The 17,679-nt window shown below is 36.2% G+C and overlaps 2 protein-coding genes across 2 annotated transcripts; both read right to left on the bottom strand.

Moving 5' to 3' along the window:
- Positions 1–1,282: 1,282 nt before the first annotated feature.
- On the bottom strand, positions 1,283–2,206 carry LOC101083026 (olfactory receptor 5AC1-like). The gene has a single exon (XM_003991557.2). It carries the CDS (start codon positions 2,204–2,206, stop codon positions 1,283–1,285), a length of 924 nt encoding a protein of 307 aa, XP_003991606.2.
- A 7,982-nt stretch (positions 2,207–10,188) lies between these two features.
- On the bottom strand, positions 10,189–11,139 carry LOC101088354 (olfactory receptor 5AC1-like). Its single transcript, XM_011286021.3, has one exon. It carries the CDS (start codon positions 11,137–11,139, stop codon positions 10,189–10,191), a length of 951 nt encoding a protein of 316 aa, XP_011284323.3.
- Between the last annotated feature and the right edge of the window lie 6,540 nt (positions 11,140–17,679).

Genomic DNA, 17,679 nt, shown 5'->3' with positions numbered 1-17,679 from the left:
TGAAAATTGCCTTATAAATACAGGTGGCTTTTAAAGACAATAAACTTAATCATCTGAAATATTTTTAAAAGAAATTTTTGTCACTGGGGACCAACCAGAATTAGTCTTAAGACCATACAAACACGTTGACTTTTTCCAATAATGTATGAGAAATAAATTTAAGTGATAGGAGATATTTATCATATGCCTACATTTTTAGATAATACTTTTAGTCTATTTGTTGGAACTATTGACAAGATCTAATGTGTTTTAAAACCACTAGAACAACAGGCATATTTTCATTCTTTAACTTCAACTTAATTCTTATTTTCAATAATGGCTTTTCCTAAGTGAATGTGCTCAAAAAAGAAAAAAAAAACAGATTGTTCAAGGAATATAATTGTTTTGCCAAAAGAAGAGTTGAATCACTTATGTCTATAAAAGTCTAAAATAAATTTAAAAATATATATGCTTTAAGTGATCATGTCCCTGAATTGGACGTAAATCAGTAGGAGAGAATTCACTGACACAGTTTTCACCCATATCTACATCCTAAGTGAGGTTCTTGTCTCTGATCTAGGCTCCTTGCCTCTGCCCAGTCAGCTTCTACTAAAACTGATAGGAAAGTAATGCAACCACAAGGCTAATCTCTGAAATTGCTTTTTATTGCACTCAAATATTCCTAAGCTTATAAATTGTTGAATATCATACTATATGCAGTATCCCTGATACTGTATGTGGAGTTATAGCTATGGAGTTATAACTATGAGCTGTGAGTAACTTTGTTACTTCATTCTTTAACTCATGCCAGCTTCCATTTTCTTCCTGATATCCACAAATTTCTGTAGAACTTTCCATTTTGCCAAGAAGCAGAATTTTACTTTATCAGTCGACCAGAGTTACTGGGTATGGCAGAAAACAACAAAGCCTTATTAATTTGCAGGTCCAGAGCAATGGGCTGGGCTCACTCATGAACTAAATGACGAATTCTATATGCCAATTTTCTGTAACTATCTGGAATTTTGGAAGGCCCTAGAAAACAACTAATTTGCAAAAGCTAAATGTTCAGATAAAAATAAAGTGCAATGTGTCTAAGTAAGCTAATTATATAGGTAATGTCCCAAACTGGACCCATATCCAAGAAAGCATAACCAGAAGCTGGGATGCTTCACACAGAGCTTATGGAGTGCCCTGACCATTAGCCTTCTGGTGAAATGGCAGAGTCGTGACTTATCTATAGGACTTGGGGCTTTTATCAGCAGAAGGTAAAACAGAAACATTTTGAAAATTGTCTGGCCACTATTTATTTCTTCATTATTCTTCTCAAGGCACCTATAACCTCTTTGTTCCTCAAGCTGTAAATAAAAGGATTTAGCAGAGGAATTATTATTGTGTAAAATAAAGAATAAATTTTATCATGATCTTCAGTGTAGCCAGACCCAGGACGCACATACATGAAGAAGAGAGTGCCATAGAACAAGGAAACAGAGAGCAGGTGGGCGCTGCACGTGGAGAAGGCTCTGCTCCTGCCCTTTTCAGACTTCTTTTTCAGGATGGCAAAAAGGATACGGGTATAAGACACCATGATGGTCGTAAAAGTGAAGACTTGTACGAAGGCCGAAAAGACTAACACCAGAAGTGTATTAACTGTAGGATCAGTGCAAGAAATTTTGAAAAGTTGTATAATTTCACAGTAGAAACAATGTATTTCATTGGACCTGCAGAAAGTTAATCTAAATAACAAACCCACATGAATTGCTGAATGTAGAAAACCAATAAAATATGAAACGCCAATGAACTGAGTACAGAGGTTATTGGACATCATGACTGGATAAAGCAAAGGGTTGCAAATGGCTACATAGCGGTCATAGGCCATCACTACCAGGAGGAAGCACTCTGTGGTGGCACTGGAACCAAAAATGTAAAACTGAGCCAGACAGTCAGAAAGAGATACCGCATGATTCTTGGATAAAAAATTTACAAGCATCCTGGGAGTTACAGAGGATGAAGTACAGGCATCTGCAAAGGCCAAACTGCCGAGGAATAAGTACATGGGGTTGTGAAGGTGGGTGTCCTTCCAGATGAGAACAACCAGACCAAGGTTGCCCACCATGGTGGTGAGATAGATGACCAAGAACACCAGGAACAGGGGGACCTGCAGCCCTGGAAGATCTGTAAGTCCCATGAGAACAAACTCCGTCACCTGTGTCTTATTTTCTTCTGCCATAGAAGAAAATGACCTGGACAGTCAGTAAAATAAAAGAATTAAGTGTGGAAACAGTCACAAAAGAATCATAAAAAGCAGTGTAGTTTTTGTGTAACTAATATATTTGTAAGAGATCCTCTCATTTAATTAGTAATTTTGTTTATTTTTACCTTTGTCTACTTTTATATACATGCAGAAGTTTCCATAATAAAAATGATAATTGATTATTCACCTAAAGTAACAAGTAAACTTAATGAAAATCCTTTTCAATCTAACAGAGGTTTTAAGAACTATATATGGATAATAGAAATGAAGTTTATAGCACTGGGTTTTCTGGAATAAGAGTAGAGGTAGAAATGAGGGAAGTACAAGAGAGAGAAAGAGAGAAATCAAAGTAAGAGTTCTGGGGTGCCTGGGTAGCTCACTCAGGTGGTGCAACTCATAATTTCAGCTCAGATTATGATCTCATGGTTGGTGGGTTTGAGCCCCACGTCAGGCTCTGAGCTGACAGTGCGGAACCTGCTTGGGACTTTCTCTCTCTGCACCTCTCTCTCTCTCTCTCTCTCTCTCTCTCTCTCTCTTTGTCAAAATAAATAAATAAACAAACAAACAAAAAGAGTTCTGTGAGAACAGCAACATACATATTATGATCTCTTTCACATGAAATTATGTAATTGATTTATTTGTGCATGTATCTATATACACCAGTGTACATACATAAAAAGATGAGTGAAAGAATAGTCTCCAGCATATTAATGGAGAAAGGAAACAAGAATGATGATTATCCTATTGTTTTCTTTTTCAAGGAGATGTTTTGGCACTGAAAATTACATTGTAAAATTAAGATCTAATCATCTCTAAATTTTTGTACAGAAATAGCCTTCATGGAAATTAGCATTTTCTTTTGGAAACTGTCAGTGGGAGCCAACCATTGGCCATTGAGAGGAGATATGATTTTTTTTTATATATTCCAAAGTTATCTGTCATTGTATAAGATAGGGATTCAAAAAGAACAACAGAGTTTTTTAGACTTTTTTTTGCACTTTTAGTAATTTTTTTTATTAAATTTATTTCTGCATACTTATTGTTTAGTCACTGTTGTGAATATAACATTTGCTGTCTGCATGAAGTAATGACATTGATTTTTTTCATGATTGGTAGTCTCTGAAAGAACTCTAAAAAAGAGTTTTCCAGTGAATATAGATCCCTTTAGATTACCATAAAAAGAAAAATAAATACATTCAGGTATACAGATTATATTATTTTCCTGTATGAAAAAACATTTTAATAATTTTATAGTCATATTTCTCAATACTGATGGAACATAAAATTTTTTTACCATGAGAATATATTAGAAAAACTGAGTTTGTCTAATGTAGAACTAGGACTAAAGAGCCTTTAGATTTTGAGATGTTATTCTATCTTCACTAAAAACATGAGTTTAAGAATTTTTACTTTTGAATATATACTCACAAGGAACCCTAATATGTACAACACAGGCAAAAATATTAATTGAAAATTAAGAACTTAAGAGATTTTTGCCCTGCATAACCTGGCCCAACTTTCTTTATAACCTCAAATAACCAAATGTTTGTTATTCCTAGTTTTAGTTCCTACAGTGTGTAATTTGGCCAAGAATTAGTAATCTCTGTGAATTTTGTCTCAAGAGGTATGTGATAAGTAATACAAGGAGATTTTTGAGGTTATTACCAGTGATTTCATGAGACTTTTGAGGTTACTACTCATGATTTTATGAAATTAAAGAATTTTTATTATACTCAGACACAAAACTTAAGCCAGAATTTCTCATTCTGAAAAAATTACAAACAAGTTAGATTTGAGCTTATAGCTTATGTCTCAATTAAGAAAACTTCACAAGATGAAATGAACCCTGAATTTTTATCACTATTATTGAGTTTCTCTATTTTTTATTTTTCTATTAATCAAAGTTTATTATTTAAAAACTCCCCAAATGTGTTATCTACAGAGTAAAAATTCTAACTGAAAATACATGTTCAGACAGACATTTGCTTCTGTCTAGATTTTCATTGCTGATTTAAAAAGGCAAAAAGCCTGCCTAGGATTTTTATTTCTTACTTAGATGTTTGTTATTATACAGACATATTACAACATTATATTAAGGAAGTTTATGAAAATCTCTGCACTCTCACCTACTTCCTGTAAATCATGGGAAATTGGAAATGTCCCGGTTTTCTTGAAGTAACACAAAAGGTACAGAAATGAAGCAGTATTATTTATGCATTGATTTTCCTTGGAAACTCCAAACTGGAGGGAGATAGCATTTCTTCCTTCTATCTGCAAATCTGTTCTTTAAAAAAATCTGAAATTCCCTTAATGCTTCCAAAGGATTCCCAGTAGAATGAAGTCAAAGTTGTTCTAGTGGGCCTTGTGAGCTAATCATCAAATTATCTATACACAACTAGTTACAACAATTAAAGCACACATTGTGTCTTAAGGGTTCACTGTAGGGGTATATTTATAAAACGTCACTGAATGGAGTTTGAATAAGCTTGTTTTCCTTCCTCTTATGTCTTTTAATGATCCTGCTATCCAACTCCCTACTTGTCCACTTGGAAATCCCAAAGGTATATTAGAATTAACATGTCCAGATCTAAAATTAAGATCTTTCTCTAGTCCACTCCCAAACCTGGTATTCTTCCAATAATCCCTGTCTTGGGGAATAGGGTCACCAAATAAGTATTTGTGCACACCGTAAACATATTCGTGAAACTAGCCTCTCCCTCAATTCCATGTTTTTGATGATGGCCTCTAGATTTTATGTACTAGAGATGTCTTAAAACCAACAATTTCTATTTGTACAGTTAATCCTAAAATCCATGATGCATTCATCTCTTGCCTGGGCTTATTAAGTGACCTCATAACTACACTATCTGCATCTGCTAACACTGGCTTCCAGTCCATTTTCCACACTGACACCAGACTGATTTTTATAATATGTACACCATTTCACTATCATCCATTACACACACACTCTCCCCACTTGACATGTGTAAATAACTCATTCTACATTGACTAACAACTAAAATTGTTAACCCTAAATATCCATGTCCCTACACTGAGAGAGTAGACCCAATAACTAACTGTATACAATTGAAGAGGTGTTTGTTTTTTTGCATTGTATATATATATATATATATATATATATATATATATATATATATATATAATTTATAGTAACACTAATTACACTTACAAATAATAGCCAATATTTTAGTGGATCGACATAATAGAAGTTTAGTTCTCCTTTATGATAAGTATGAAGCACATGGTCTTAATTGAAGGAATTGATGATTCAGAGTCCCATACTCTTTCCAACTGTCACTCAAGCGTCTTCCACACATGACTTCTTTCAGGGTTTGTGTTTTCATTTGGATAAAGCTAGAAGGGGAAAGCACAGGAGATTCCAAATGTGAGGTGCTTATGAGCCAGAAATGTAAGTGATACATATCACTTGCAAACCTAAACTCAATCACATTACTACAGTCAACTGAAGACAGAGGCTGTGTGTCTAGGATGAAAAGAAAATGGATTTGGTGATCACCTAACAGTTTCTTCCACTGATTCTACTACAGTTTCTGATTATCATTTACCTGTTTTACCCTTCTTCCCACATAGACAATACTTTCAGCATTTTCCCAAGGGAGTCAAACCCAATTCCCGTATAACCTATATTCTAAGAAAAAGCTAGGATCTCCAGTTGATAATCTGGTTTCTCTATCAAATCTAGCTATAGCTGTTCTTTGTCTAGGAACCAAGAATTTTTAAAATATATTATTTTGCCACGTGTTATAATTACACACTGCCAATATACAATTTTTGTAGGATTTATCTGCCATTTTATGGAGTACATGAACTTTGGAAACGTATCCAGAGTATTTATCAACATGATAGTGTCAATGTAAATGAACCAGCTTGCTGTTCTACAAAATGTCCCCCAAATAATTTTCCTTCTGTCTTCCCAACCCATTACATTCTCTTCTTAGTAAACTATACTCCACTCAAAAGACTCTTTTTGAGGGATCTACCCACTTGTGAGAAGACCTCTGTCCTTAATCTGATTTTCTGTGTTACAGACTGTGTTACAGACTGTCAAAGTTTGGCTAAGTAAACCTACATATTAGATGAAAGTCTTTCCTCCTGTTAGGAAGCTGTTCCCGCCCCTGTATTTAACCTGTCTCTATTCCAGTGATCTCAGCTACATGGTCAGCAAGGCTACCCTTGTGTATGTCTAAATATAGGGTGGGTCAGAAATATCTGGAGATTAAGCAGTTGTCTCTGATAAGGTGTCAGAAAGTGTAGAATTTCACCCCAACCCCTATTTCTCTTGAGTGTTCTTCTCTCCCACATGTTCACTCCCACTCCCAAGTTGTAGCCCCATCTATGCCTCACCTGTCTGGCTTGAGTGGAAACAGTTGCTGGATGAGCTGATTGTTGGACGATTAGTATGCCTTCACTTGCTAATTTCGTCAGATTTCTCACATTGGCCTTGGCTTCTGCCTGACAAGCTTTAGGCTCTTTTTTAGACTTGGCTAGAGACTCTGGTCATGTCCTCCCGCATCTGGTCTTCACAAATATGTCCCAGGCTACCTCTGTGAACTGAGTTATCACTGTTGGAATTGTGCTGTTCTCATGAAAAAGTGACACTCAAACATTCAGAGTCCAAGAAGGGGACTTAATTGTTTGGCTGTTAACTTGCTATCTCCCATTCTTTCTATCAGGAGGTCATGTTCTCAGCCTGGAGATGACTGAGGTCTGTAATTCTAGTCAATGATTTGTTGAACAATCCATGGAACAGGTATAGAAGATCCACCATTACATGGAAGAAAAGAAATTAATTTACATCTTTTTCATCTTTGTCTCTGAGATGGCATATAAAAATATGGGGGGGGGGAGGTAGCATGTGACATGTTACATGTTGGGAGTGGAAGGAAAGTCCCTAGGACCTTCGGTCCTACTAATATCCTCACACTCTTATAGACTGTTCATTTGTTCAGCTTTTGCAGCCGAAGTCAAGGCCTGTTGGAACTTGTGATCTGGTCTCTCTTGAATGGAACAGGGCTTGACTATCCTGAAAGGCTTTCTGACTCTCCTAACTCTCTTAGGGTGTCTATTATACCCTCTATCTACATGCCCTAGTCCATCCTTTAACATTACTTTTCAGGAGTGCGTCTCCCAGCCAGTTTCAGATACGCAGGAATTTCCAGGTGCTGGCCATGCAATGCAGTGAGGGGAAGCAGCCTCTAAGCTAAACATCAAGGCTCTCCTGCCTTCACACACTTCAGGATGAAGTTCATTTTGATGTAGCCAAATAAGGAAGGAGAAGAGCAAGAAATTTTTTTTTCCAGTGCCCTAACTGGCAATCTAGGAAGAAGTTCCTCTCTTCTAAGGCTGTCTGTGTGGCAGGAAAAATAATGGCCATCAAAGATATGAACGTGTAAATATGTTAGGTTGCATGGAAAGGGGTTATTAATTTTGCAGGTAGAGTTACATTTGCCCATAAGCTGACCTTAAAATAGGGAGATTATTCCGCATTATCTGGAGAGGTCCAATGCAATCACAAAGGTCATTAAAGCGGAAGAGGGAGGCAGAAGAGCCAGAGTCTAAAGACTAAACTGTGACTACAGAAGACAGGCACCGAGAGATGCAACACTGCTGGCTTTGAAGGTGCAGGAAGGGGCCCATGAGTTAAAGGATGTAGGCAGCTTCTAGAAGCTGGAAAAGGGGAGGAAGTAAAGTCTCACCCAAAGCTTCCAAAAAGGAATTCACCCTGCCAACACCTTGATTTTCATTCAATGAGATTCATGTGAGACTTCTGCGTTACAGAGCTAATGTAATAAATCTGTATTGTTTTAAGCCACTGTTCATGGTTATTTGTTAAAACAGCAAAAGAAAATACACTACTCCATACTATCAATTTGCCCCCTGCCTTCCAAATCCCAGTCCTCTCCAGAGGGAGACATTAAAACCTGCAAGTCTGATTCTTCTTTCACTATTGCCATCTTCTGTCTTTCCCCTAACCTCCCAGGTCCACAAGAGGTGAGCTTGTCCCCTTTAATGACATGTCTTCTTTGTAACAAAGTAGCAAGTTTAAGACCCTCTAGTCATAGAAAAAAAAACAAAAAAAAAATATAAGAAAAACAAGAAGAGGTGAGTTCACCAAACCTGGAATATCTCTGGTGAAAAGGAAGTAAATAAATTTAGAAAGTCTCCTCTTAAAGAATCTCTAAAAAGTCAAGTACTAGCTTTTTCCAACTTTAAACACCATGAAAACAAACACAATAAAATGGGATATTTAAATTGCATAGCTTAACATTTGCAAAAAAAAATTATCCCCATGGACCATGGAACTCGTTATGGCTGTTTCTCCAGGGGACCTGTGAAGATAGCAGTCCTGCTATGTATCAACCCGTGCTGACAAAACCACAGAAGAATGTACCAATCTGCTGCTGGGTTACACCCCACCTTAGTGACAGCTCTGTTAGAAAAAATAAAGATGACAGAGAACATCTACACATTGACAGATAACCATGATACACAGCCAATACTTACAAAGAAAAAAAGTTTCGCCACTGGCCTTGACTGTGGAGAGGTGGAGACAGAAACTTAACAGATGCTTGGCACCCATAGAGAGAAATGTGGTTCCAATGAGCCCATAGAGCAGAAGACAGAGCTTAGGTGCAGTGAGAGGAGCATGTCTGAGGAAATAGAGCCCCAAACCCCAAACACACGGTAGTGAAGCCAGTGGGCCCCACCTCGGATTTTGTTGTTCAGTGACTCAACAAATTGTTTCTATCCTCAAATCGAAATAATAGACCAGGTGTTAGAGGGATGTGTCATGTATATGGGGGTATCTTTTCTTGTTTTTCACTAGGGTATTCGAAAGGCCATATGTAATAAAGTCAGGAGACCAAAGAGGCTGCAGGGCCAGATGGAAAACACAGGTAACATTTGTAAGGAAAAGATCAAGCACACTTGCTACCTCAGGTAGTTGTCAATTACAGGGGAAAAAAGTATTCAACTGGTATATCTGTTCTGGAAACAAGGTTCTCAGTGAGATTACTCAATAAATTAAAAAGAAAATTTTAAAGAACTCAGAGCTATTCACTATATTGCAGGAAAAGAGATTATTTTAAGTAATTAATTGCTTGATTTTCATATCTTTCATTGAATTCCATGCAAATGCAAGTTAATATTCAACATTGTAAATGTCCCAGATATATTACATTAAATGCCTCAAGAAGAATTAGTGTCATATTTAGTCTAACAGTATTACGTTGGTGCACATAGCATTTGCATAGTTATAAACATCTATCAAAGATATATATATCTATAAAATCTTGAAAATTACTTAGTCAAGAATTATCTAGGAGGGCTTGAGCAGTGTTTAAAGAGGATTTACATATGCTAATTCTTCCTGTAAAAGAATATAAGTTCAAAAAGTTTTAAAATGTGTGTATCTGGAGCACAAAAGCTCATTCAAATTACAAAGACATAGTAATTTGGAGATTCCTGTTTTATTTTTATCTTTGAGGATGGATTAAAAACAACAACAACACAAAGTAAATGGAGCCTGTCTTTACCATGCTCATTAATTATTTTGATTATCACAACTTATGATGAAGAAAAGTCTACTCTAAATGTTTTATTCATTCATTTAACGATTATAAATATTTTTTTTTCAACGTTTATTTATTTTTGGGACAGAGAGAGACAGAGCATGAACGGGGGAGGGACAGAGAGAGAGGGAGACACAGAATCGGAAACAGGCTCCAGGCTCTGAGCCATCAGCCCAGAGCCCGACGCGGGGCTCGAACCCACGGACCGCGAGATCTTGACCTGGCTGAAGTCGGACGCTTAACCGACTGCGCCACCCAGGCGCCCCCATTTAACGATTATAGATTAAGTCCCCACTACATGCAAAACCCAGGGACACATTATGCTTTATTTAAACAGAATGAGATTTAAGGAATAATGAAAGCTTTCCCCAAATATTTCTTTATCACTTTTCTCAATGCACCTAAAACTTCCTTGTTTCTTAGGCTATAAATAAAGGGGTTTAGCAGGGGGATTATAACCGTGTAGAACAATGAATACATTTTATCCTGATATTGATCTGGCCCAGACCCAGGACGCACATACATGAAGAAGAGAGTGCCATAGAACAAAGAGACAGAGAGCAGGTGGGCGCTGCACGTGGAGAAGGCTCTGCTCCTGCCCTTTTCAGACTTCTTTCTCAGGATGGCAAAGAGGACACGGGTATAAGACCCCATGATGGTCGTAAAAGTAAAAGCTTGTATACAAGCAGCAAAAATAAAAATCACCAATGCATTAAGAGATGGGTCAGTGCAAGAAATTGTATATAGTGACAAAATTTCACAGTAGAAATGAGGTATTATATTGGACCTGCAGAAGGTTAATCTAAACAATAATCCCACATGAATGACGGGATGCAGAAAACCAATCGCATATGACACACTTATCAACCAGGTACAGAGTCGGTTGGACATCACCACTGGATAAAGCAAGGGGTTGCATATGGCTGCATAGCGGTCATAGGCCATCACTACCAAGAGGAAACACTCTGTGGTGGCACTGGAACCAAAAAAATAATACTGGGCCATGCACTCAAAGAGGGATATCACTTGACTTTTGTCTAAGATGCTGACAAACATCCTGGGAGTCACAGAGGATGAGGAACAAGCATCTGCAAAGGCCAAACTGCCAAGGAATAAGTACATGGGAGTGTGAAGATGAGGGTCCTTCCAGATGAGGAAAATCAGTCCGAGGTTGCCCACCATGGTGGTGAGATAGATGACCAAGAACACCAGGAACAGGGGAAACTGCATCCCTGGACGATCTGTCAGTCCTGTGAGAACAAACTCCGTCACCTGCGTCTTGTTTGCTTCCATCATATCCACTCAGGCTGTTTCCTGCAATAACAGAATAGATAAAGGAAAAAATGAACAAAGATCGTGAAAACTGGTATTATATGACAAAGTCATATTCCTCTATTTCAGATGGCCCTTACTCAACAAATAGTAAAGCTTAGAGCTTCTCTTGTTTAAAACACACTAATGATAATAAATATAGATAATTTCAAGAAGTAAAGACTTGATAAAAAGGCTTTTAAAATATATGTAGTATTACATGAAGGATGATAGACACACTCGTTCAGGTTCAGATGTAGTTTCACCTTTTCTCAGGAACTCCTTCATGTCTTTTTTATTGAATGAAAACTGAACTCTCTTTGGTATTGGTGATATATGTCATTCTTTCCAAGATATTACTGTATAGACTAATAAGACAGTAAGTTACAATCCCATTTCAGCTGTTCTATGTCCATTACTATTATGTTATTTGATTGTATATTCATCAAAATCTCCTCAAATTCATAACAGATCCTTTTGATTATACATTCTTCCAAGCCACTCCAAATTTCTAATGGAATCTTTAATTTCCCCAATAAATTGTCCAATGTGAACATATGCGTTCAGTCAATAAATATGTATTTAGTGCCTTCTACATTACAGCACTATCATTCTTAGCTCAGTCACACATAGATCTTCTAATTCTGGTGCTGCACTCAAGATGCTAAAATAATCACTCTTTCAAGACTAGAGAAGAAACAAAAACACTAGCCAGCTTATTTGCACATTTGGAATAGATTCAAGAGCTCCCATTCAACATGCCAAGGTAGACAATTATGTGGTTAACCAAGAATGTTTTTAATATTTCAGAGGCTCATAATTATAAAATGATTGGAAGGATTTTTCTTTTCCTGTACTTTTGGGGATTACAAACGGGACTATCAAAGTCAGGGTGGAATGAAACATTACAAATGGCCCCAAAGTAGGAAAAATAACCAGTGTTTTTGAAAAGGTGGATTCAATTTAAATAGTAAAAATTATAAATTTTGTTTAAAAGGCAAATCAAATGAGAAAAGATGAACCACAGTAATAGGTAATGACTAACATAAAGACAGCAGTCAAGGCAGATAAGAGCCCCAAAATAAAATGTATCCACGAGTTCCATAAGCCTGGAAAGAAAGTGAGAAGGCTGGATCCTGTGGAGACCCCAAAGAAAAAGCTTCAGTCCTCACCATCACAGTGCATTTCATGAATGATAAATTATGCACAAGTCTGAACATAAAATATGTTTTATGTATTCAACACCCTCTCTTAGCATCTAAAAGGTCGACCCTTTAATAAACAGCTAATGAAATATATAACCATTGAAGACAATATTTACCAATCTTGGATTTGCAGCCCCCAGGGTTGTATGACAAGACCACCCAAGTGGTTGTCAGTCCAACACATATGTATACTTCTGTAACGTAGACATCAATTCTGTATAGACGTAGCTGAAGATTCCCTCCCTAAGTGTGTGCTCGGCTGAAACATCTCAAAGCTTTCACTCTGTAATTCAAAAGGAAGAATAACAATATTTGCGAAAAATTCAGCTCTAATGAAAATAATCTTTGAACCATAAAAATATATAGAAGAATTCGGGTATTTTCTATAAAAAGACACCTGGAGTTTTTCCACTTTAAAAGAGAGGCTGTTTTGAGGAAAGCAGTTCTTCATTTTCACTGGAAATAGGAAAAGAGAAAATTTGGGATTTATTTTAGACATGGAGAAACACCAACAGAGAGGCTGGTCACATTGACAGTAATCGTCGAGCAAGCACACTGCTGTCAAACCACTGCAAGTACAAGATTATCCTGATTTTATACTCCTCCAAGAACACAACAGTGAGGTGTGGTTCTCAGCAGATGTGGTGAACTCTTTTCTGCATATTTCTAGAAAACTAATATCTCAACAAGAACCACACTGAAGGGGAAGGCATAACCTCCCTTTAAAGGTCTTTAAAAGACTTGAAAAGCCCCTTAACTATAATTTCTAACTTTTAACTGATTCTGTGAAGTTCCCATAATAAAATAAAGGTCAGAATGAATTTTACTTTCAAAGACACAAATTATTAAACAGATTGATTCTATAATTCATTATCCTGGCAAAATAAATGTTAACAGAAATGTAACAAAATTTTAAAAGCTTGAGTCTGAATTCTACTTCTAAATTACTAAGTGATAAGCCTAAGCCACTGTATGACCTTCATTTTAAGATTCTCTTTTGTACAGCATTGGAATTTCTGAGGTGCATTTCTGCCCACAGCCTATGAGACTATAATTCATCTTAGCTATTTAGTAGGTGGCATAGCATAGTGGTGAAGCACACAGACTATATTATAGCATGGGTTCAAATCTTCATTCTATAGATATATAGCCTTGTATCCACAAGGGGTTGAAGGAGTTGAACAACATTTTTATTTAGCTATTCAGTTAGGATTCTTTTCTGTTCCATTTGATAGATAAATCATCTCAAAAAAATTTGAAGATATTTTGACAGCTCATGAGAAACGCTTGTTACTAAAATGATATGTTCTATCACTTTTCATGGAAAGAATAATGGCAATAAAATAAAGCACTGTATTCTCACCCAGTTCTTATAAGAAGATGCAGAGATGTCATAAGATATAAATTTTCATGAAGAACTCTTAAGATACAAGAACAAAAATGTCAAACACAACTGTTTGTCTCATGTTATTTTTCTGTGAACAATGCAGTTTGGAAGGAAAGATATTTATTTCTTCCCATCTTCAAACCTGTTTGTGAAGAGAATGTGGAAACTCCCTCAATGCCACCAAAAGATTCCCTGTGGAATGAACTCAATCTATTGGGAATTATAGACTAATCAACAAATCACTTTTAACATGCTTATTTGTATTATTTTTATAGCTTGTTTCTTCTGAAAATGAACGCAGGTTAATTGCAGAAAAAATTGAAAACGTAGAAAAGCACAAAGAAACAAAATTGTTGTAATCTCAGTAACAACTGATAAATACAGTTAACTTTTTGGTGTATATTTCTCCTATCGTTTACCCATGCATGCAGTTAATGTTTATGTATACTTATAAATACATAATTTATAGATGCATAATTTTATGAACATTTTAAAACAAAATAATGGCTCTGCTATACATAAGTTTTCATAAGCTATTTTTAACTTAATGTATACCATATATAGTCTTCTATGTCATTACAGTTGACTCTTGAACAACATGAGAGTTAGGGGCACCAATCAGCTGTGTGGGTGAAAATCTGTGTATAACTTGACTCCTCAAAAATGTAACTACTGTAATAGCCTGCTGTTGACTATAAGCCTTACCAATAAAATAAATTCTTAATCAACACATATTTTGTATATTAAATGTATTATGTACTATATTCTTACAACAAAGTAAGCTGGAGAAAAGAAAATATTATTGATAAAATTATAAGAGAAAATACATTTACAGTACTGTACTGTATCAGTATCGTAAGTTTACATCCTCTGAAAGATGAATTGTCAGTGCCTACATCAATATTGTCTTAGGATACAAAACACTGTAGACGTTATATATGTTACTAACACTAGATATCAAAAATGAAAAGCTGTGAAAAAGAAATTCATATTTATTTACAGGAATACAGTTCATGCACTGATACAAAGAAGCAGCAATATGATTGCTTTATGATAGTCTACTATAATTAATATGATTGCCTTATGGTGGCCCAGACCATACATTAAATGAATTAATTGTTATAAGTTTTTTATGGCATACCGTATTACAGCTATATTCATAATACAGTATTGGAAACATTGTTACATTAAAAAAACACCTGTGATAATAGGAACTGCTTATCAACAGTTTTTACCAATAACGAAAGAGAGAGAGGCATACTGTATGATAATGTAATTCTTTGAAAGCAAAGTTATACAACTAACACCTTATTAATTTTGTATTACATATCACTCACTTTACACCTGTGTAAGGTTAGGCTATTTGCTCCCATACAAGACTTGCACTTGTATTCATCTACAGGATGAATACATAGGCGATGTTGCTGATGATGAAGTTGATACAAAAATATCTCATACAGTTCGTGCTATGTGGTTACTAAATTTCTCACATGAAGACACACACATAAAATAGTTTTTGTTTTAACTGTATGGCATGATGATTATTTGCTTCATGAAGTAGATATAAATCATCATATAGGTATTCATCCTTGTCTTCACACTGAGGAGACTCAGGAGGAGAAAGAAAAGGAGGAGTTGGTCTTGTCCCAAAGGTAGCAGAGGCAGAAGAGGTGAAGGAGGTGGGAAAGGTTGTGGGAGAAGCAGGCCCACTCAGTGTAACTTTACCAAAATACATTGTGATTTTCTCTTTTTTGCTTTTTCATTCCTCCCAAAATGTTTCTAACCCAGTACCAATCCTTCTTCCTCCATTTGCTTTATTTTCAGTTCTCATATCATAGAAGGGTCCATGTCATCAAACTCAAAAACAGTCTTGAATAATCAATCAGAGCCTTCTGCCAGATTGTCTAGTGTTGATTTGTTTCTGGCATTGCTTCTGCTGTCTTCTTCTTTATCGTCTAGCACTGGCTCAGAAGCATTCATTTCCATCATGTCATCCTCTGTTAATTCTTCTGGTGTGGTGTGTATTAGTTCATGAATTTCTTCAAGATCCATATCTTGAGAACCTGCACGCCCCACCTTTTTTGCCACATCTGCAACCTCTTTAATGATTTCCTTGATTGACTCTGTCATAAATCGTATTGTGTATAACATCTGAACACGGTTTTCCCAGCAAGAATTTATTTTTTTGGGCTTGGTGGCTTTCATGATTTTTCTGTAACAATGATGGCATCTTCAGTGGTATAATCCTTCCACACTTTTATGATATTCTCTCTATTGCGGTTCTCTTCCAAACTATTGACAGTCCCTTCCATATATTACTGTGTATAATGAGCATTAAAGGTTCTTATGAACCCCTGATCTAGAGGCTAAACTAGAAACATTGTGTTTGGGGACAAGTAGACCACTATAATGTCTTTGGTGTTGAGCTCGGGGTTCTGGTTGGCCGGGGGCAATGTCCAACATCAAAAGAACTTCTAAAGGCAATCCCTTACTGGCAAGGTACTTCCTGCATTCAGGAACAAAGCAAGGATGGAACCAATTCAGAAAAACTGTTCTTATTGTCTGGGCTTTCTTGTACAACCAAAAGGCTGGAAGCTGGCATTGCTCTTTTCCCTTCAAGGCTTAGGGATCATCAGCTTCATAGATAAGGACTGTCCTGATCATAAACCCAAGGGCATTTGCACAAAACAGTAGATTTGGCCCATCTCTCCCTGCCTTAAATCCTGGTGCTCGCTTTTCTTCCTTACTAATAAATGTCCTTTAGAGCATTTTTTTTTTCCAGAATAGGACCCTTTCATCTGCATTCAAAACCTATTCAGGTAGTCATCTTTTCTCCTCAATGATTTTTTGAATGGCATCGGGGAACTCATCTGCTGCCTTTTAGTTGACAGAGCTGCTTCTCCTGTTATCTTGATGTTTTTTTTAAGCCAAACGTCCTTCTAAAATAATCAAACCATCTTTTGCTGGCATTAAATTCTCCAACTTTAGATCTTTCACCTTCCTTTTGCTTTAAGTTATCATATGACTTCACTTTCTCTCGAATCATGTTAGAGCCTATAGCTATGCCTTTCTTATAGCAATTCCGCACCCACATAAAACCTACATTTTTAATATGAGATTAAAAGGTATTTTACAAAAAATGCAAGGTTTTTGTACCTGTGAGTCTGCTAGCGTAGTTGCAGTGATTGCTTCAAGAATTTCCTTTCTTTTTTTTTTCATAGTGGTCCTTTATACTGGATCCATTTATCTTTACATGGCAGGCAACCACAGCTGCAGACCTCAATCTACCACACATATTAAACAATTCAACTTTTTCTTGTAATGTCATGATTCTTCTCTGACTTTTGGGAACACTAACAGAACCACTAATGGCACTTCATATGTGTCCCATAGTTTTATTCAAGGTTTATGGTATTGCACAAAATATGATGAGAAATACGTGAGAACTACAAGATCACTTTGTACTGCAATATGCAATTTGCTAGAAAAACCAATTGCTTACGTAGAGGTGATTAGCCTCAAAAGTTGTGTAAGCAGGTACTCAACATGAGCTCATTGCAACAGCAGCCGAAGGCAACTATGAAATTATTACAGTGGTACAGTATTACCACAGTTAATTTTATGTTGCTGTGACTTAATGCTGCTTTCTCTCAACTGCCAGTGTAGCCATGTGCAGACTCTACGTGTGTGTGTGTGTGTGTGTGTGTGTGTGTGTGTGTTGGTTTTGATAAACTTTAACTTTTTATATAGATTTTTGTATGTTTTATGGTAGTATGATAAAATAGACTAGTATCATATATATTATGCATTCATGACATATCTTTTTCTTAATTTTTCAGTATTTCCAGACTATGAAGTTCATCTGAGAGTTTTTTCAAATTGTCAAAAATCTAAAAAAATTCCCAATATATTTCTTGAAAAAAATCCATGTAT

Source organism: Felis catus, chromosome C2 (assembly GCF_018350175.1).
Source record: "Felis catus isolate Fca126 chromosome C2, F.catus_Fca126_mat1.0, whole genome shotgun sequence".
In the NCBI taxonomy this organism is placed as follows: domain Eukaryota; kingdom Metazoa; phylum Chordata; class Mammalia; order Carnivora; family Felidae; genus Felis; species Felis catus.
Note: the sequence above shows the minus strand (reverse complement) of the source record. Positions and strands in the feature narration are given on the sequence as shown.